This window comes from Chaetodon auriga, chromosome 4 (genome assembly GCF_051107435.1).
Source record: "Chaetodon auriga isolate fChaAug3 chromosome 4, fChaAug3.hap1, whole genome shotgun sequence".
Classification (NCBI taxonomy): Eukaryota; Metazoa; Chordata; class Actinopteri; order Chaetodontiformes; family Chaetodontidae; genus Chaetodon; species Chaetodon auriga.
The window spans coordinates 13,814,976-13,836,953 of record NC_135077.1 but is presented as its reverse complement, the minus strand read 5'-3'; the positions used below and the strand labels follow the sequence as shown (position 1 = coordinate 13,836,953).

Sequence of the window (21,978 nt, the reverse complement as noted above, 5' to 3'; positions counted from 1 at the left end):
GAATCTGTAGTGAATGTGTGTTTGCTGATACAAACATACCAAACAACATCACCCGCGGCATTTCAGGTATCATGGTATCTGCAATAAATGGGCATGTGCGTTGGTGAATGAGGAAGACTTCCCTGCCAAAACAAACTGATGTAAGGACGTCCTCTTCTGTTCTGGCTGAGTCCTGATGCTCTTGGTGAGTCTTCATTCTTCTCGTAACAGGTATAATTAGCAAATGGGTTGGCATGTAGCACTGTGCAGTGAAGAGTTAGCGTTTAGCACAGCCTCACAGAGCAGCTGGAAACACTGTAGAGTCTTGTCAACAGTATCTTCCCGTTGGGAAAGTCCTGGAAAATCATTACTTTGATGAAAATGAGGGTTTGATAAGTTAATGTGTAACATAGTATGACCACAATCGCTGCAGCACTCATGACAAAAGTGTGTGACAAGTGAAAGCCAGGATCTGAAAGACTACTAACTGACTGAAGAAGGTGTTGAATAAACCTCAAAAAATCAATGCAGGTTTGATTGATTTATTGTTAAATATGTACAGCACACATTTTAAATGCGTCTTTTGAAAGCTATGAAAATAACTTTTGACTTTAAAGCAATTCAAAACGGACAAACAGACAGTTTGTCTCAGCACTGAGCTTTGGTAGTGTTTCCAATATGGTACAACCAAACATATTTGTCCAAGTAAATCCTGATGACGCAGATGACATTCTTTCGAGCGAGCAGGGATCTCCAGGTACGAACCAGTTCCTGTGAGGACCTCCTTGTGTTAGAGGCTTTGCAGCATCACATGAATTCATTCTTTAAGCCTCTTTCTGAGGCTTGGCTCTGGACGCCATCATTCCTCATCATGTCAGAGTCACACCATATCAGACTCTCTCATTCTCACACACACATTCAGTTGTCAGTCTTCTCAGGCAAACCATCTTCCTGTTCCTCCTTTGTCTTCGCGAATCCTTCTTTAATGTGCCTTGATGCTGAAGTTGGGAGGGTCAGTTGGGGCTGTCATGGTCTCTTGTCTCGGCCTTGTTGGTCTGGTATGTGTTTGAAGCGGCACTTGTCGCCATAGAAACATCCTGTGGTCCGCCAGTAGAAGCACACGTCTCCATCTATAGGTGCACAGCGTCTGGACCTGCAAGAACAGAACCAGGGACAGAGAACCTGCATCATATTCACAGACTTGGCTGATCGTGTTTGTGCTACAAGGATTAAACTGTGATTATAGAATATTTACAAAACACTGATTGATGCAGCTGGAAGTTGTTGGAAGACTGGATCAGAGCCTGGAAAAGTCCAAAGGGACTGCCATTGTCTCTCTCTCTCTCTCGGAAAGTCTTTTGAGGCAACAACTTAATTAGACTTGCTACGAGTGAACAGTTTATTTTTAAAAATACTACGAAGTATAAATGCACAAAAGGGGGGAAAACAGTAATTGTTTTTGTTTGTAGCATCAACTGTTTTATAGTATTGTTCATTCACTCTGTAAGCGACCAATCTGACAGAACAAGAGAACTCAAATGTATGAGGAAGTTGTTCGGTACCCTGCGGCAGCTGCGCTCTGCTGTGTTCCTGCAGCGCTGGAGCTGAGGTTGGTGTTGGTCCTTTGCATGGGGGGCAGGGTCCGCTGGATCCAGCGGTCTGGGTACCTCATCACCAGCCTGCTGCTCCCCAGCTCTGCCCCCTGCACGGGAGGAAACAGCACTGTTGACCAAACTTTAGATAGCGTCTGAAGTGCAAGACGGTTAAGATCGAGTCACGTCTGTTCACCTGATAAATGACCAGTCACTCACCTGCAGCTTCTCCAGGGCTCTGGCAGCCATGTTGGCATTCTTGAAGTTGATGAAGGCACAGAAACGCTCATGAAGAACTCGGATGCTCTCGATCTCACCAAACCTACAGCACAGCAGTTTGGTACAGATCTACAGCAAAGAGACAAACTGCTGCTTCCTGCCCACATACAATTATTACTACCAGCACTTATACTACTTAGAAATGCTGAATACTAATACTTCTGCTATTACATGCATTTCTTGGTGGTTTTAGGTGGTATCACAGTACTTCTCATTACACTGTAATACAACCCTGTGTCTCCTCTTGTCATGGCTCCACCATGTGTATCTTTATTAGAGCAGTTTACCTTTCTGGGATACTTCATGCAAAGGTCAAAATACTAAAAATATTTAAATGTGCAATGTTGTCAGTTTTTACTGAAGTCAATGAGTATACAGGATGACGTGACATGGCATGACATTTTGAAACTCCTCCTCTGTTCAGACAGTTTATCTCCAACAGGTGGGTCCTGGAGAGCCTCTGCCCGTCACTTACAGGTGCACAGAATATCTGTCAGTTTATCTTTTTCATACTGGCTGTTCTAAATATGAAAACATATCAGATCAAACTTATAAAGACTATCAAATCATTCTTTAAGTATTCTAATAATATTCAGTACAGTTCAATCTTCACGTGTGTGGATAGTTGAATTTTCTATTGTGTCACATCTGTGCTGCAGTTCATCCAATCTGAAACAGAGCCGTAACTGTGAGGTTAAAGTGCTGACTTTCAGCTTTGAGGGTGCACACACACACACACACACACACACACACACACACAACACACGCACGCACACACACACACACAACTAACACACGCACACAGAGGGTTTTTACATTCTGAAGAGATCCCAGAGGTCTTTCTCTGTAACTTCTAATGTGATGTTCCCAACCCACAGAGAGCGACAACTCCTGGAAGATGTGAACAGAAACAGACACAGTAAGGCAAAGATCACAGGAGAGGATGATGAGAGAGCGAATGATTGTGCGCCCAATGGATGTTATTGGACAAAGAACTCAAAGATCCTTTTCCATTTGTGCACATTTACATTATCATTTTTTATTACATTCAGTGGCCATTGTATATATTTTATACTGAAGATGGTAGATACTGTATATATTCCAATTAAAACATAGAACATAGATGCTTCATGCTTAAACATACATTATTACAGGTTATATGTAACATGCAGAACAAAAAACATATTGTGCATTCCTGAAAGCTCTGAGGTGAGTGTTGTGATTATGTGATTTACAACCTACCCACTCTGGTCCTGCGGAGATGTGTGCTTCAGTGCTGGAAGTAGGAGGAGACAGGAAGTAGAAGTCATGCAATGACAAAACAATTATCAATGAGATGTACTTCATGCTCTAGCAGCAGTATCAGCACGTTTGTGTTACTGTGCTGCCTAACTGTGGACAGTAGTGGTACTGCAGCTGGCTCTTACTTTTGGCCTCAGGTGACTTGATGACTGCCTGAACGGTGGTAAACGTCTCCAGCAGCAGTTTACTCTGCTCCTCCTCAAAACCCAAGTCCTAAAGGAAGAAAATGAAATGGAACAATTTAAAAGGGAAAGTAGATTAAAGTCACCTCATGTAACACATTGACTAACTGCTCCTCACCATGAGCTGCAGGACCCGGCAGGTGAAGAGTTTACTGGGAGCTTCCTTACAGTGCTGATCCAACTTCAGCACCTGTTCCATGGCCTCCTCTGCCTCACTGTACCGCTGGAACGTCCACACACACACACACACACACACACACACACACACACACACACACACACACACACACACACACACACACAAACACATACACACACAAGGGGGTTTTCATCACTTGTGGGGACATTACATAGACATTCATTTCCTGGAGACTTACCCTAACCCTAACCATAACCATAACCACTATTTGCCTATTCCTAACCCTAAACCTAACCTAACCTTACCTAACCCGTAACCCTATCCTCAGTCCTCACCCTAAAATGTAATGATTTAAATTGTGGGGACCTGTATTTTGTCCCCACAAGTAAGGTGAGTCCCCACATGTGACTGTGTAAAGAGATTTTTGTACCCACAGTGTGAGTAATACATGGGCACAGCAGATGCTGACCTTCAGTCCCATCAGAGCACACCCCTTACGGAAGTATCCCTTTGGCCAATCAGGAGCCAGCTGAATGGACCTCTGAGCGTCTGTTAGAGCAGAGTAGTACTGCTCCAGACACCAATAACAGTAAGACCGATTTCCATAGAACCTGAGAGACAAGACAGAGTCACACAGATGGAGGTGTTTACTCCAACCCAATTGGATGCGAAGGAGACAAAAGAAAACGAGGCGCTACAATCAGGAGAAGACAGGGTGAGTGAAGGGGTAAGAGTTCACATCGCAGCTCACCTGTGGTCCTTGGGGTCACAGTTGATGGCTTCTGTAAACATGTCCACTGCCTGGCTGTACTGGCCTTGGCTGAACATCTGAATGCCCTGCACTGGAGAAGGTCAACACACAAACACACACACACACTTGTATTTCAATGAAGCTTGACTTTCATTGGCATAATGCATTATTCACACATCTTTCTTCAGAGGAGATATTTCCCATAAAATCATTTGAAACACTACTGTTAAATCTTTCAGATGGAATTTTTCACAGCTCTGAGCAGTGCAGAGACATATAACTCTAAGCACCGCCATATAAACCGATCTTCATGGAAGGAAATTGTTTGTCTTTTTGTTTTTTCTATAATTTGACCTGAAATGAGCATGAAAAAGAGGATGGATGAACTATGATATTTACACAAAAATTGGAATTTGTGCCACTGATTTTTCTTTAATAACGTAATCATGTGTATCATGTACACTACAGTTATTAAAAGAGCTCAAAGTTGTATTGAAAGAACAAATAGATGATTCACCTGTAAGAGACTCCCCCCTCCTCTTCATTTCATCTGTGTTCTCCACCTGCAATCACAGCACACAGTTTCATTAAACCTCAGTTTACGTCATGCTGATTTCATTGGTTTCCACATCTTTAGCCCAGGAACTACTCAACAATTCAACAAAATATGCAGCAGAATTACATTTCCATTGTTTACGGATCCCCCCGAAAAGACAGAGGATGAATGGGTGGAACAGCTGTATACTAATGGCGTGTGTGTGTGTGTGTGTGTGTGTGTGTGTGTGTGTGTGTGTGTGTGTGTGTGTGTACCTGGCTGCTCCTGGCCTCGTTCTCCTTGTTCTCTCTGGAGATCTGTGTTGCTCTGCGCTTCAGGGTTTTGAGTTTGATGTGACTGGCAACTTTAGCCACAAATGCACTGCTGACATCCCACTCTGGTTCCTGAAACACCAGTAAGTAACACAGAACACTCATACAATAGGCTGGCAAAAGAGCAGAACTAGTGAATCTGTAGTTTGTAAGAAGAAAGAAGCCTGCTCTGACCAAATGCTGATTTAAATATTTAGAAAATCAGCATGGGTTCATCTCAGCTGGTATCATCTCTGGTGAAGGCTGACTGACAAAAAAAAAAAAAAACTGGCCTGCAGTTTTAATTGCAGACGTTTCACTGTTCACCTGCTCAGGTCCCTCAGTTTTAGCCAAATAAGCACTGATAAGTAACAGTCCTGTGATTTAGACTCAGCTTTCTCCACACATCATCAGGGCTTGCTCTTACTTACAGTTTCCACACACTATCATGCTTTTGCGTGCCCGTCAATTCACACAAATGTACAGTATTAAAACAATGATGATCTCTGAGAGGTCAGAGTGCAGGTTGAGTGCCTCTGGAACAGGAATATTGGCTGCATGACTGCTCTTTTCATGGTGCTAAGTAAGGCTGTGTTCATGTTGGAGCATGTTTGGAGCAATATATTGAAACTGTGCAGCGTGAACTTCTCTGGTCTGGTTAGTTTGAGCAGGAGAGCCAATCAGATGCAGCTACTACAAAATAACTGCACCGAGATACCTTAAAAGAGAGGTCTTGGTCCTCTTTCCTTTGTCCAAGGAAAGTGTGGTGTGCGTCATTCAGCTTCATTCGTGTTCTTAACTGGCATGAACACAAGAGATGATAAATTACGGCAAAGAGTACAGACAAGTCTTTTATTACTTAGTTGAAGTTATGTGTACCAGAGCTGGGTTTTTTTTAACCCCCTAAACTCCAACGTGCAGGACGACATTTTGACATTTTACAAAACTTCTGAAACCATTTGATTTTTATCTATAGGCCCTGCTCTACTCATAATGTGGCAGTGTGAACAGAAACAAACCACATACATGAATTCAATGAACTTTTCCATTCTGGACCAGACCAAGGAAAACTAGACTTGCAGTGCAAGTAAACTGAGCTCCAAGCACCCGACACAACTTTGAACCCAAGGGTGCCACAACCTGGGGGCGACTGGGGGGCCGAGCACACTGCTGAACTGTGGTTCAGAGACCCCCCTGCAGTGCAGAGTGACTTGATTTCTTCCAGCCTTGGAACATGAGGGCTGCACAGTCTGCAGCAAAATGCTTCTCAATCAAGTTTACCACTCTGTCTAAGCCAACTTCAAAGCAAGTACATTGTTTTAGGAGAATACACTCAACTTCACAGTGAGTGAGCCGAGGAGGATCCAATGTCTGACGTGATGTATGAAAGCTTGAACAAGATACGTGACCGTTCAAGAACATTTTTCAGGACTGACGAACCACCAGGTCGCTCTGTTGGCTCGCCGGTCCACATACTAGTCACCAGGTACTAGGTGAAGGAATGAATGATATAATAAATGTGCCGGTCGGACTTCAACCCACCTCCTCAGAGGTCCTCCGGGGCGGCTGGCGGTTGTTCTTGTTGTCTGTCACCATGGCTGAGACTGACTCGGGGCTGCACTTGTTTCTGGAAGGGAAGGCAGTGACTTCCTCCTCCTCTTTCAGTTCCTCCTCAGTGTCACTCTCTGACAGCGCTCCAGCCACCTCCTCTTCCTATTTTAAGTTCAAAGCAGTATTTAAAAATTAGCCCAGAAGAGGAAGTCACACATTCTTACAAGGGTTTAATGGAGGGATTATATAACTTAAAAATAACTGTGTTTTCAAAATGAAACATGCAGATTAGTGAGTGATAGTGTACTGTCATTTATATATGTGGTATTTCAGTCCACACACTTGTTGAATGAGTAAGACTGTTTGGATCCTCTTTAAGCCAGTTAATGGAAATAAACACTTCACTTCACATTTTATTTTGCAGAAATTTCAGAAAACTGCTTAAAATTTGTGACCAAACAATTTAATTGAAACACTACCATTGAATTTATTTAAGTATATACGAGCAGACATTCAAACACATCAGGGTATATTTGGTCATATATACATAAATGCATGAATACACATGGACGTGAAGATGAATATGAATATATGACAAACTCTGCAAATGTTTGTACATTGAAGATATGACGAAGGAGCAGCAGATTCCATTCAGGCTCTTCTGTTCTCACCTGCTCTGACGCATCCTCCATCCTCTCCTCTCTCTCCAGTTTCTTGCGCTCTTTCTGCCTCTGAAAGGAGAGCATGAATATGATGGCTGTGGGATGGCACAGAGACATGTATGGACACAGGTGCAGATGTGAAGTCAGGTGTGTCATACAACTCTGATTCTAAAAGAAGCTGAGACACTGTGTAAAATGTAAATGAAAACAGAAACAGAAACAAACTGTTTTTACCAGTTTTCAAAGTGTTCCTGAGTCCATGTGGTAATATCCTTTAAACAATCATGTGTTCACAAAGTAGTGAACCTCGCTCCATCCTCGCTTGTGAAAAATTGAGCCTTTCCAGGATGCCCCTTTCACACCCAATCATGACACTATCACCTGTTACCAATGAACCTGTTAACCTGTGGAATGTTCCAAACAGGTGTTTTTGGAGCATTCCACATCTTTCCCAGTCTTTTCTTGCTCCTGTCCCAACTTATTTGAAACATGTTGCTCCATCAAATTCAGAATAAGCAGATATCTACAAAAATCAATGAAGCTCATGAGGTCAGACTTGTAATATATTGTATTTGTCCTGTTTTCAATGGAGTGTGTGTCAAAAAGGATTAGAAAATGACCACATTCTGTCTAATTGATCTTCTACACAGCGTCTGCGTTGTAAAAAGTGAGGACACAAGTGTGGAAATAGCTCTGATGAGGGTGTGGCAAACAAAAACGGGAGGAGGCAAATACAGTAGCAGCTATTGGAAAAAAAGGTGTGAAGACAGGTGGGGCAAGTGATGACTGACATGAGCAAATAAGAGTGTGGTAACAGGTGTGGTGATGTGTTTAATGTAGGAGACACATTCAGTTCAGTTAGCAGAGGGATCCTTCACCTGAAAGACATGAGCTGCAACACGGACAACGCGGATTTATTCTTCCGTTGCCTTTTTGTTTGTTTGTTCAGAGCAGTTTACGGTCACATCAGGTGGATCTGGTGCAAGTAAAAACTGACAATAGTGATAATGATGTGGCGATAGTGTCATTGTATGTCTGTTTACTAAGCTGTTGCATACACACATGTTCTTGCTCCTAGACAACATCTTGAATACCTCAGCTAGAAACTAATCTAGTAAAAAGTGTGTGTAATGTAATGTGACAGTATGGAAGCAAAAAAAGCAAAATGTTCTTCATGATTTCTTTTTTTTCATTGCAGTTGTTAAGTTCTGCTGGATCTGCTGTCCCGTCAGGATTGGCAGTATCTTCCTGACAGCTCCTCCCTGTGTTCTCTCTCTCTCTCTCTCTCTCTCTCTCTCTCTCTCTCTCACACACACAGTAAATAAACCCAGTTCTTCACTCCACTCTTCACCAGATTGTCCTTTGTGTTACTTCATCTCTGCTTTTTTTTTTTTTTGGCTTCTTTTGGCTCAAGTTTTGCTCCATGCTCAGTTCACCTGAATTTAGACCTGTGTTTTGTCTCTCTGCCATAGAATCATGGAGCCTCTCACTAACTACATTACCTGCCATGAATCATCATCATCTGCCCGCTCTTGCACATTTCAGATTGACTGTAAATTCTGATTTTGGGTTCAGCCAAAAACGTCCTTTTATTAAGGTTTTCATTTTAATTTTTTGTGCCAAATGAATTTGTTCCAGTGCTGCACTTGATATTTTCTTAATTTTTCTCATTGCAGCTCACGAGCCTTGAAGTGTTTTGTCTGTTTTTACTCACTTTCCTTTTAGCTCTCCTCCTCTCAGCTCTCCTTCTTGTTCTCTCCTCATCTTCCAAACCCTCCTCATTGTTCCGTGTTGCCTGCTCAAGACAGTAACACACACATTCTGTATTCAGGTAACCGACAGATGCACATTGATACACAGTGACACTTCTTAACAGCCCAAAGGTTGCTGCTGTAGTTTATTACATGCAGCAATAATCTTGAGAGGGAAAAATGGCTTTTGAGACTAAAATGTCTTGTGGGGAAAACGGATGCCTGGAGAAAAGCTGGCACCGATTCAATGGCTCACCATGAAACCCAGCATTTAGTGGCCATTACCGATCCCACATGTCAAGACACTTCAGTACTGGCTTCAGTTTCATGAATGATGGTTCCTAAAAGTTGGGACGCTATGTAAAATGTAAATAAAAACAGACTGCAGCCAAACAGTTTACTGACAGCAGTTTCACAAACTGTTCTTGGGCTCATGTAGTAATATCCTTTATACAATCATGTGTTCACAAAGTGGTGAACCTCGCTCCATCCTTGCCTGTGAACGACTAATCCATAGTGTATGTAGCACTGTGATCTTTCAGTGTACCTGTGATGAGTGTTGGTCTTTTGTTCTGTCTGTCAGGTCAGGAGCTCCATCCTGAACCTCCATCTCCTCCTCACCTGGCCCATCTAGAGATGCACAAACACACACAATATGTACAGTATATGTATATTTTCACTGCATTTGCATTTTGCAAACGGGAAGGGGTGAAACTCGAGGTAAGCACATGGAGACACAGAAGCCCACTCTGTTGTTGTCAGTTTCTCTGGCAGTAGGTTTACATGCAAAACACGTTCACAACGTTTCTGTTTGTCTAGCGTGCCTGCGTGTGTTTGTGTATGTGTGTCAACTTCCAATGCCTGACTGACACATTTCCCAAGCAAGAAAGGTGATCTCGTGGCAGCTTGTGATTGGATGAGGAAAACATAGGGAAAGAGTGTGAAAACATTCAGCCCCGTGAGCAGCAGCTCAGCTAAGAGAGCAGGAGGGCCACCATTCAACAAAAACATAGTTACTGCAAATATTCAAATAAAAGGCAACTTAGTCAAATGATGGAAGTTATACAAATATTATCCAGGGATGTGGTCTGTTTGAACAAGTAAAGGTCTGTCCTAAATAAGGGCAGTAAAATAGCAGATACATGTGTACATGCTGCCATAACACACAATGGCAGCATAGTCTGCACAGCACTTTGACCAAGGCAAACAGCCAAACAGTATGTCTGTGATGCTTTAATGCTGCAGCGTGAACAGCTGATAGTGTTTCTTTAAGAGCGATGATAACACTTTTACACCTAAAGTCGACATGACACTGAGCCCAGGAAGAAACTGCCGTATGAACTTTAAAGGGCTGTGAATGTGTGAATGTCTCTCTTCATCTTTTTAAATTATTTTCTGTTTATCTGCTCTGTCCTGGCAGCTGTCGCATCGATCTGTTTCACATATATTTCTGTTTTGAGATTAAATGGTGGGTGGATTAAACTACTTGACAGATTAACATATTTTGGTCAGCATGCTAACTACTGTATGTTTAGCTCATAGCATGCCACCAGCTTACCTGACATGACTTAGCAGCAAGACATGATGAACGGACATGTTGCAGTTTAAGGCTTGAGGTCCGATCTTTTCCTAATGAGTGGGCAGCCTGTGTTAATTAATGTAAATACAGTGAATTTTGCTGGTTAGGTAACAGTTTTTTTGAATGTGGGCCATATTTTTTGGCAGCATGAACGGGCTGCTTATTTTTGTTTGTTTCTTTGAATCCATTACAGATTTGAATACCAAAATTTGACATGTTTTCAGTGCTTCTTTAACGTGTCGTCTGTGATTCATTATTCCAAACAATATTCAAGCTGTTCGTTACAAATGCAACTCTGATATGTTAACAAGTAACAAAGCAGTTTCAGCCAGGCAAACTGATTATTCAGGAGCTGTTAGAGATCTTTGAGATCATTTAACAACACACACACCAAGCAAGGTGAGACTTCTGTGGATTTATAAATTGGGAAAGAGTTGTTGGTGCATGTAAATAAGGCCCCAGGCAGGCGTGAGTGCTGGAAAGGGGCAAATCTTCTTCCCTCTTCTTCTTCATACCACACTAAGAGGTCACCATGCCAGAAATATCTAAGGGCCTCTTGACAGAAATAGTGCTCAGGTAACCAGAAGCACCAAACATTCCACTAAGAAATAGTTCACTCTCTCGTATGTATGTATGTATGTATGTATGTTTAAATTTCAACTATGTTATGCCACTGAGATTAATTCTACATTCAAGACGTGAGTTGACACATTTACTAACCAGCCTTTGAATACAAAACAGCTATGTCATCAGAACGTGGATGGTAGTAAATTTTCACTCCGCTGATGGACGCTCACTTTGCAGAAGCAGATCAGTTACAGAGTATTTACAGCAGGAGCAGGAAGAGACAAGTGACAGCCAGAGGACCCATCTGTTTTCCTTTCAGTCTCTTTTGAGATTATGAAATTCGTACGGCGCTCCTTTCCTTTTCCTCATGCTAAAATTGTACAAAACAACAATAACGCACTAATTAAAATGTTGGAGGAGCTCTTTCAGGTTTTAACTTAATGCCTTTTGAAGATCAGATCATATTCTACTCACTTGACTATTTACAGTAACATAAATTTCGAACACAAGTGCCCAAAGTTTTGCATGCCAATATATAAGGGAGAGTAAGGAGGATATTTTTTTATAACCACGCAGTCCTATCATATGTTGAGTCCAATAAGAATAAAAGGTTGTAATGTAGGGTTGTTGCATTGCGTTTATGAAAAAGTATGCACTGTACTGTATAGTCACAAGCCAGAATTCTTTTCCCTCAAACACACGATGTTTGACAGATGAGAGATGAGGGGAGAAACTCTGGGCCCAAGAATAGACCATCCGTTCAGAAACTTTTGGAATGAGTAGAAACTGAATCTGTTTGGCATTAGGAGCCACAACACCACCTGACTCACAGCAAGACCAAAGGAAGATGGGAAGGAGCAATAACCAGAGAGGAAAGATGGGAGGATGTTTGTGAGAGAATAACATGTCTGTTTTGGATTACACACAGGCCAAATTATAGGTTTGTAACTTAAATACATTCCCCATGTCCACAACATAAAATCATGTACATGAAGACAGCCTATAGAATTCTCCAGCAGCTGTTCTAGAGTATGTACTGTGCTCTTGAGCACAGCTGCCTTTAACACAGGACAGATTCAAACAGAACACAGTTTCACTGACAGTGAAAGCACACATTGATCATCTGCAATCTTCTCATCTGACAGATGAAGGAAACGTATGGGTGTGGATGGTATGCAGTCTAAAAGTGCAGATTTAATACCAGGAACAAATGATAAAGGTTTCACTTGTTGCACCATACAAGGTGTAACATATCAGGACACTGAGGGGAGTGAGGGGGTGTCAAACAAGTACATTCTGCACACCTCCACACAGTCCTGAGAGGACGTCTTATCAGATTATGAAGTGAGAACACCTCTGTAAGTGAATCAAGTAAGACTGATGGTTTTCCCCTGATTCTAAAATGATTACATCCAGGAAATAATTTTTCAGAAGATTAACAGCTTTATTGACACTTCTTCAAATACGTCACAACACAGCTGAACCACTGTACACTTGTTCAGCTTTGTTGTCCTTGCTTTTAGCTCTTTGTGTGTTTCTACCTTGGACCTGTGTGTGACATTAAGAGCAAATTAAAACTGGAGTCACATTCCATGTATGTGTACACATACTTGGCCAATAAAGCTTATTCTGAGTCGGTGGATTGTTCATTCCGTCCTGGCATGTTGTTTGTAATTTTCCTTCAGTCCCTCCCTGTTTGACTTTTGTCTGTGTACCTTCATGAAGTGAAGTCGTACAGCTCTGGTTGGAAATTTTCTTCCGGTAAAACATTTTGAGCCTTCATCTCACATTGTGCCACCTACAGAAAGAAGTACACGTGTCTGCAGGAGTGCCACATTTGTCTGCAATTAACTTTTTGCATTCATTCAACTCTCCAGGAAGCACAATGGTTAGTCTGGCTAACTTACACTGCAGTCACACCAAGCACTCTCAGAACTTTATATGAATAACTGCCAGAAATATTCCTCAAGTTATTTCTGATCACAATTACCATCACATATTGTTTTAATTTGAATACAGACCAGCCCACAGCCATGAACAGAACACAGCAAGAAGGAAAAATGTGAAACTTGTTGGTTTTAATCTGTTGCCAGATTCAGGCTGAACAGCAACTGCTGCTTGTCAGATGATGACTTTTCTTACGACTGACTGAAAGACACATCTCTGGTGAATACACATTTTGACATGACTTATTGAGGTCTTACTGGTTTCATTCAGCTTAAGTTCATAATATTTACTCAGCAAATTAAACACCATGGAAACTTCCACATCATCTATGAACGACAACAAAAAAAGTACTTCATGCGGTGCAAAATTATTTGCATGCAAGCTCATGTATGATTGGAAAAATATTAAAAGACTTGTGCTGATGTTTACTGTAGGTTTCAATAAAGGCAATGGATTGTGCGTAATATGACCCAGTGTTTCCCCAGGTCACCTTTGGGTCACTTGCAAACATAAAAGCAGTAGGTGGTCGCCTGCCTCTTTTAGAGTAATAGTACAACTCTCTGTCTCCTCAGAATGACTGCTCAGTGCAGCTGTCCTGATAAGGCTGTGCTGTCTCCGTGTCCCAGCGGAACCAAGGTCATAAAAGATATGTTCTACGCTGCCGGGGCCTCAGCACACAGACAGACTGTCTCCTCTTAGAATGTATTACATGTGACCTGTACCGTACAACACGGCTTCTTGTTTAGGATCCAATACCTAATATACTCATCACATACAACATGTATGATGAGGGAAGAATAACCAATTTGGACATGTAGTAAATGTTGCCAGTCTGATAACAGTTAAAGACTCTGAAAGTAGCCTTCAGAATAAGGTGGTATTACACAGTGATTCACTTGTACTCCTCAGGTCGAGTCTCCTCAAACAAGCTTCAATAAAATGCATCCAGGTCTCCTCAAACTTCTCCAGTCACAAGTTATTTAGCTCTCAAGACATCCTTCACAGATTGTGAAATCTGGCTCTCAAGACTGCTGGACAGGGTGGCCTTGACTGCTTCCTCCCCTCTTTTAAACATAAGCCCAGATCAACACACACACACACACACACACACACACACACACACACACACACACACATCTCTTAATGTCAGCATTTTCACTTCTTATCTTTCTGTTTATGTCCAAGGCAACAGGGGAGAATACGTTTTGGGAAAACAGAGAATTCAGGACTAGAGTGAACGACCTCAAACTTCGATGGGATACAAAGACTTTTACAGCATTGGATACTAATAATTATGGTAATACACATAACTTTTAATAATACAGCACTTTGCATACAGTGGTAGGTGTAGGAAAATGTTCTGATGGTACAAAGTGAGTCAAACCAGTCCACTAATCATGGGACAGGTGGTCTATTCTGACAGTTCCACACTTTTCCCTCCAGTTAAGAGTCACGGTTGTACCTCTTTCGAAGCACACATCAATAATGTTACTCGGTCTGCATACTTTCAACTATGCAATATTAATCGTCTTCGCCCATTGCTAACACCTAACAGCACCGCCATTCTCATTCACTCCCTGATTACATCACAGTTCTATTCTTTCGGTCGTCCTTTGAGCGTGTTCATAAGCTTCAACTGGTCCAGAACGCTGCTGCCTGCATCATTACCAGACCTCCCTCCACACATCATAAATATCACTGCAACTTCACTGGCTCCTTGTTAAAGACTGTATCGATTTCAAGCTTCTGCTTCTCGCCTTTAGGTCCCTTCATAACCGAGGCCCTCTGTATCTGTCTGAACTGCTCATATCTACACACCCTGCCGAGCTCTCAGATCCTCCTCTGCGATTCAACTCACTACACCATCACCATCATAGAGTCTAGAGCCTTCAGCCCATCTGCCCCCAGCTTTCCTTATTCTCTTCCATCATCATTATTATTATTATTATTATTAGTAGTAGTAGTAGTAGTAGTAGTAGTAGTGTGGTGTTCACATCAGAGACAACAGACAAACATGCAAGAATCATCTTCAGTGATCACAGTGAATACAGATTCCATGATAATAATACTCTCAAACAAAAACCATTATTCAAATAATGGTGGTTAGTCCAAACAAATAAAGCCTAGTCCCAAATATCACACAACACACTCACACAACACTCACCAGTCTTCTTTTGCTCGGCAAAGTGCACATAAGACAGAATGGCATTAAGATATAATAGCAATACATAATCAAACAATATGAAAGGACAAAATAAAATGGAAGATCAAAATAAGTTAAATAAGACAAATCAATCAGCAGAATAAAAAATACAGTACAGCCACAGTGCAGTGCGAGATACCAATAAATACTCCAGAGAGAGAAGGTTTGAACAACGATTTAAAAGAACTCCGAATTCAAGCAGGCCTCAACTTTTCTGCGAGTTTGTTCCAGATATGTGGGGCATATTTTTCCTTTTTAAGGGAGGCTTAATAACTGCAGTTTTCAGTGCCTGTGGGAAATAAGCTGAGAGTAGAGAAGTGTTTGGTACTTAGAGAAGGTCTAAAGCCTGGAGGCAGATATAAAGGCGGGAGATGGAGAATTTCATTTCTTTCAAGGTTTTATACAGGAGGGTTTGTCAGCCTGTCAATAGTAGCAATAAGGCATGTGCATTATTACTGTTTTTGGCAATGATATCAGAAAAGGACTCTACTTAATGATCATAATGCACCCGGAGGTTTGTTTTTCGTCACATCAGTTCAGCTTTTCTACACTTTCTTTTATGAATTTTTACCATTTCTCCATGTTGTTTTGTTTTGTAACAGACTGCCATTACTTAGTGGGGGTAATTGCATCAATCATAATTACCTCCAAGATCACTGACAGAGACCACAGCAAGGGCAGGTATGGAAGAGAACACCTGAATGAATAATTCACTGGTGTTTTCAGTGATACCTTTTCTGAGCCAGTCATCTCGAAGGAAACACAGGAAGGATAAGAAAGAGGAACAACAGTCGCCACAACCTTAGAAATGTTCAGACCCTAGGAGATGATTGTGCCTGTAGTCAGTCAATATTTATCCAGAATACAACACAGCTCTTTTGTGCTGCTGTCTTGTAGTGAATGTTGAAATAACCAGCGACAGTCAAAGTCAATACAGAGGATAGACGACAAGGTCATCAAAAGGTTTGCACTGTATTTAGGGCCTTCAGATGTTTAAGACTGCAGCTCCACATGAGGAGTTCAACTGAAAAGCAACATATTCAAAAGCAACAGATTTCCCAGAGGAGATCTGCCTGCAGTGGATAGAATTACACACACTCTGGTTTCATTGATAAACTGAAGTAGGCAGGGGTTGTGTCAATAAACATTCAATAAACAGCTCCATGAACATAAAATCAAGAGGATAATTAACTCATTTATTTAAAAGAATTTGCCTGCCAGGACCTGGTGTTTAATAAAGCCAAATTTAGTGTGTTAAAAGCATTCTTTGAACATTTGAGCTGAAGACAGGTGAAAAGAAATCGATATCAAATTTGATAAATTTGCAGACTTAGTTGAGGGCATCTTGTTCACTCTGGTCCTGGAAGATGAAGTCCAGAAGAAAAGCTTACGTCAGGGTGTTGTTTGGGGCCACAGCGTGAGCAGTAGGTCTATACCCAATAGGAGAAAGAAGAGGCATACTGGGGGCTGTAGGAATGGGGCACAGACCCTGTCTTTCTAAGGCATCATCTCTCCTGTTTGTGCTGATGCCAGGCTGATTTGACTGGTGTTGCTTTGAATGGTGATGATTGGAAACGCAGTAGTGCAGGTCAGAGGGATCCATTCACATCACATCCATTTCCTCAATCTCTGATCCCAGTTTGTTCCCAAAGAGAGGAGGTGGGACGAGACCGAGGCCAGTTTTTGGTTACTTCACAGTGAGTCTCGGTAAGTTTCAGTTTTGTCAATCCAGGCAGGAGAGAACTGCTCTTTCTGCCATCTTCCTAATCAGCAAGGTTAATGTTACAGGATGTCCACAGAATAATTTCATTTTATAATTAGATTTTCATTTTTCAAACAATAGCATGAACATTCAAAGGGGTGTGGTTGCCTCTCTGTCTCTCTCTCTCTCTTGTTAGCTAAATCATTTCAAGGAAATGGAAACTCAAGGCTAATGAGTGTCTGCGGTGAACACTAAATGATCTGCCCTCCCTCGGCCTGTTCACCAAACAGATCACACACACACACACACACACACACACACACACACACACACAGCTACAACCAATGACACAGAAACATAAACAAATTAGGGCTGACCTGAATGCTTCCAAGTTGTGAAGTCTCGACCAATGTCATGGTAATCAGAGTCCAAATCAAATCCCAAATAGCCTTTGAATGCAACATTATTCATTATGCATCAACCTTAATTATTACTTATTCTCAGACAAGGGCAGTTAGCCTTACAGCTCTCATCTAACGTTGCCTGTCACTGAAACTGGGACAGTCTGACCATGTGACAGGCTTACAACTCGGCTAACAAGATGCCAAAAAAGTTGAGCGTCTGAAATAATTACAAAATATGCGAAGATGACCCCCAGGAAGGAAAGCATACCACAAATCTACAATGAGCTCGGTAAATCGGATGAAAACTGTAAGCAACAGCTTTGCCTTGCAAGAAAGTCATATAATGTATATAAAGCAGAAGTTACCAACCATGATCGCTAACTGTCATTCTACTGTGGGTGCATTGACTGAAACCTGATGGTCCAACCGCCAGCCTCAAACAGAAAACACTGGATTCTATAAGGGTCAAACCCATTACAGAGACCAGTGGACACATGGACTGGTCAGCCAATGGAGGCGTACATGACAGTGATGGCTGACTGAAACAGAGAGCTCTGTGTTGGAGACCAAATCAATGGATGAGCAGAGCATATTGCACAAAGATTTGGATAATAGCAGGTGCTTTTTCTATTCCCATTGAGGTAAAAGTTGAATTGTGTATGACATTGCAGCGAACATGGTCCTGCATGTCGAGATGCTACAGGAAGAAGCCTAGTGGAGGAGAGTCTCAGGACACACACTCCAGCCTTGCATTACAGCAGCATTTAAACAAAACCCTGTATGCCAAACCGCGGCTGCTGGAAGGCGACTCTTAAGACATTTTAGGAGAAGTGCAAAAGCAACTGTGGCATTAAAAGAAAAACAGAAAATACATCAGCTCCCAGCGCACAAACAGATTCAAGATGTCCCAACATGATGGAACTCAGCATATTTTACGCTGAAAAGTCTTTGGGAGCAGAGGTGGTCCATTTCAGCAGTGCATCTTAGACAGCATCTTAGAGTAAGGATGATAGCAACACCACCAAAACCCTGAAGAGTAAACTGGTGACTTTGACCCCAAGCTATTAAAGTGGCCATCCAAAGAAAAAGAGCAGGTGTAAAAGGAAGCGACTACGTTAGCCGGCCATGTATGAACAAGAGGAGACTTAGTCCGTACTCACTGTAAGAACTGTGAGCTGTCTGAGATAGACTTGTTCCTAAAAGGTTTTTTTCTGATGAGAAAAACAAAAGTGTAGATGACAACATGTGAGGAGATGAAGCGAGAGCAAAGTGAGAAGCACGGTGGTAGGACAAGAGGTATGACGAACACCGAACAAAACCGATTTGGAATTAACCCAATTTATGACTAGAAGAACAGGTAGGTATTTGTCTAACCAGCAACTGAAAAACTTTAAATTTGGCCAGACCTTATCAGCCATGCTGGGTGAAGTCTCACGGTATTTAGCAAAATGAGTCTAGAACAAACATTTTCATGGACATGAAAAATCCCAAGGGCACGCCCTGAGGACACGCTGTTTTCACGTGTCCTTCATGTTGCAACAGTTATGTTCACGCAACTGAAAGTAAATATCATATGTCATATTTGTAGTCTCCTTCAGCTAATCCTGTCCTGCTTTGTGCTTCCATTACAGAGGTTTGCTCATTTTCCCTTATAATTAATGGTTCTTCCTTAAAAGTGTTACATTTTGTGATCTTAGGTGATCTTTCTATCAGTGAAGGCGTTTTATGTCCTATAAAACACCGAACTGTGCTGTTCCTTATGAGAGAGTGGCTTTTCACAAGTTTCAACCAAGACTCAGATCCTAATATTCACTGTCATATTCAGCTTCATGTGTTTTTGTGGCACTCAGTTTTACAGCTGTCTTGCACTGTATTTTGGAGTAGAGAAAAATGTAATATTAACCTCTGGTTTGACTGAGTAGTTCAATCAAGGATGACAATATGACAGACGTGACCCTGGTCAAACCAGTTTTTGTACATTCTTGTGAGGTTAGTGCACAACTCATTTGGCAGTCAAATACTTTTGGTCGGGTTTATGACATGCAGCAAACTGAATCTAAACATATTGAACACCAACACAAGTTAGCTCTGATCAAATTCAGTTTTTCTAAGTATCAAAACACAAAGAAACACACACCACATTAACTTAAACACGAATCTAAATATGCTGAGAGGTGTTGCATCCAAATTCACGGAGACTTTATGTTTATGTTTCTAAGTTTTGGTTTGCTATTTCAGAATTTAGCCTTTTATTTCACTAGACAAAAGTCCTGCCTGGAAGGCTTAGTTTATGGGAAAAAAGCACACTGAAGCAAGCAGGAACCTCTGTTCTGGTCTTCAGTAGAAGCAGGTCTTGTATCAAAGTCTGTTTGTTATCACAGTCCACTAACGTTGATCTTCATGGTCGCAGTAAGGGCTTCCTGTATGTTAATGTGAGGTTATAGCTTGGCATTGCAGAGATGACTAGTTAAGGTCAGGGGCAGCTTGGGATGAAATGCCTGGGAAAGACTCCCATGTTTACGACTTTCAAGCGTTCAAATCACCAGACAACTCAACACGGTTGTGTGATTACAAAGATGGTCATGTGAGGGTTAAAAATACTGTTAATTGACAATATAGCAAATATCCATTAACTGCATTTAACTACCTTGACTAACCAACTTTTGCTGTTATGAGGCACTAAGGCTGTTCAAAGAGATGAGAAATATACTACTTGCATATTTAATTCAACATTAACATGTCTTTTCAAGGATCTACATACCTACACATTACAAAATAAACATAAAAAAATAATGTCCTATTCTGTATTGTATTATTAATTGTTCGTATCAGCTTGACCTACATTTCATTTTTGATCAATGAAAATTACATTATGTGCAGAGTTTCTAAATTTCAATGTCCCAGACAAATGGAGAAATTTCAGTCAAATAATATAAATGATTATGGACCCTACTTTCTCACGCTTTTCTCTGAAGACAACAATTTCTGAAATTGGTCCAGTGTTGAGAGTAAGCAAAATTAGCCGGCAGTTGCAATGGCTGCAATATAATCCCTCTGGGCGCTTGCACAGTGTCAATGTATGTCCATTAAAAAGTGTTTGTTTTTGACACTGACGGCTCAGGTTGTTATTCTAAGTGTCTGACAACTGTCACTATAACACAAAACTACAGGTGTTAATGAGAAGACAAAGTTTGATATTCAACCATAAACTTGTTTCCTCTATCCTAAATAATTGTTCCACTACCCCAACTCTTCAAAATAAAATCCAAACAACATATGACCTTGGTAGTTTTCTCATAAGAATATTGGCATAAGTTTTTTATGGGCAGCAGTATTTTTATGGTATTTAGTATTTTTATAACCTGTACAAAATGCACATATACATAGTTGATTTTCTATTCCTATCCTGTATACTGTTATCTTGACCCTTCTGTGCCACAGTTTTTGCAGTTTGTAATACTTATAGACTTAGTTTCCCCGGTGTGGGATCATTAAAGTCTTATCTATCTACGCTTAAAATAAAATAAAAACTGAAAATTCACATTTTGCCTGAGTAATTAGAATTCAAAATGCCACAGAATGTCATTGGCATACATTCATATTAGCCCAGTGCTTCTCAAAGTGAGGGGCGGGTGACCTGGGGAAAAATATGGAATGAAACTACGCTGATTGAATATGGTCAATGTAATGAAACAAACACAAGATTTAGCTGATGCTATCATGCTGACCTTTATCACACTGAAATTCAAGTTGAATCATTTTATTGGTTAGGGGCGTGAACCTCTTTCGGCTACTGAAGGGGGGCATTCCAGAAAAAACGAAGTACAGGCTGTATTTAGCCGCTAGCAAGAGACGAGTTTCAGTGTCCACAACACAAACCATCACCACACAAACTCTGAGTACTGTGAGCCTGACGTAACGTTTTTAACGTTTTTAACGTTTTTTAACGTTATTTGGTGGCTTTCATGTGAAAAGCACAGTTTCACTCAGGGGTTATCAGTGTTATCATAATCTGGCAGCGACTGAGAGACAAAATCTTACATCACAGCTAAACTCCTCAGAACAACCTGTGGGACCAACTTATCTGACTGGAAAACCAAAAGTTGTCAACGGCTGACTGGCAGTTTTACTCACCGCCTCCTAAGCCCAGCAGCCGGCAGATATCTCTGGTGAACTTCATCAGTTTTTAGCATCGGTCCACTCTCTAAATAAAGGTTTAACTGTCCCACCGGACAAGACGGCTGGCTTTCAGTCCTCAATTCGCACTGACACTTCGCCGGTAAGGATACCGGTTCATGTGAAATTTCGCCCGTTCAATGTCCTCCGCCCGTCCAGTCATTACCGTCGATCCGCCGCAGTCAATATAAACACGACTTCCGGCTATTTTCAACAATAAAAGAATGACAGGCAGAAATTGAAGATGACTTCCGATCCGAACCGTCAAAATAAAATCATAAAAGAATTGAAATTAGCCATCTGGTCCTAACTCGCAGTAGTTCAATCAGACATTATTTAGGATTTCAGGAATTGATGCAGTTCGAA

At 41.4% G+C, this 21,978-nt stretch overlaps 1 protein-coding gene across 3 annotated transcripts; it reads right to left on the bottom strand.

Annotated features, from left to right (window-relative positions):
• Positions 1-517: 517 nt before the first annotated feature.
• Positions 518-21,776, bottom strand: LOC143319633 (uncharacterized). 3 transcript variants are annotated; one of them, XM_076728744.1, is made up of 16 exons: positions 21,571-21,776; positions 9,582-9,664; positions 8,998-9,078; positions 7,293-7,352; positions 6,613-6,783; positions 5,035-5,163; positions 4,742-4,787; positions 4,225-4,315; positions 3,943-4,084; positions 3,453-3,557; positions 3,278-3,365; positions 3,093-3,126; positions 2,667-2,741; positions 1,791-1,893; positions 1,542-1,681; positions 518-1,132 (listed from the first exon to the last, which is right to left on the bottom strand). In XM_076728744.1, the coding sequence occupies exons 1-16, from the start codon at positions 21,614-21,616 to the stop codon at positions 1,006-1,008; spliced, it is 1,521 nt and encodes a 506-aa protein (XP_076584859.1). In that variant the 5' UTR covers positions 21,617-21,776; the 3' UTR covers positions 518-1,005. The 3 variants fall into 3 exon arrangements, with proteins under 3 accessions (XP_076584859.1, XP_076584861.1, XP_076584860.1); XM_076728746.1 differs by lacking the exon at positions 21,571-21,776 and adding an exon at positions 7,518-8,069 and having other exon boundaries at positions 9,582-9,637; XM_076728745.1 differs by lacking the exon at positions 21,571-21,776 and adding an exon at positions 7,688-8,069 and having other exon boundaries at positions 9,582-9,637.
• Between the last annotated feature and the right edge of the window lie 202 nt (positions 21,777-21,978).

Coding starts and splice junctions, on each gene's coding strand:
- LOC143319633 (XM_076728744.1), bottom strand. CDS start 21,616: ATGAAGTTCACCAGAGATATCTGCCGGCTGCTGGGCTTAGGAGGCG. Junction 3,558..3,942: donor GTGCTCTGATGGGACTGAAG/GTCAGCATCTGC, acceptor TGGACGTTCCAG/CGGTACAGTGAGGCAGAGGA. Junction 3,366..3,452: donor GCCGGGTCCTGCAGCTCATG/GTGAGGAGCAGT, acceptor TTCTTCCTTTAG/GACTTGGGTTTTGAGGAGGA.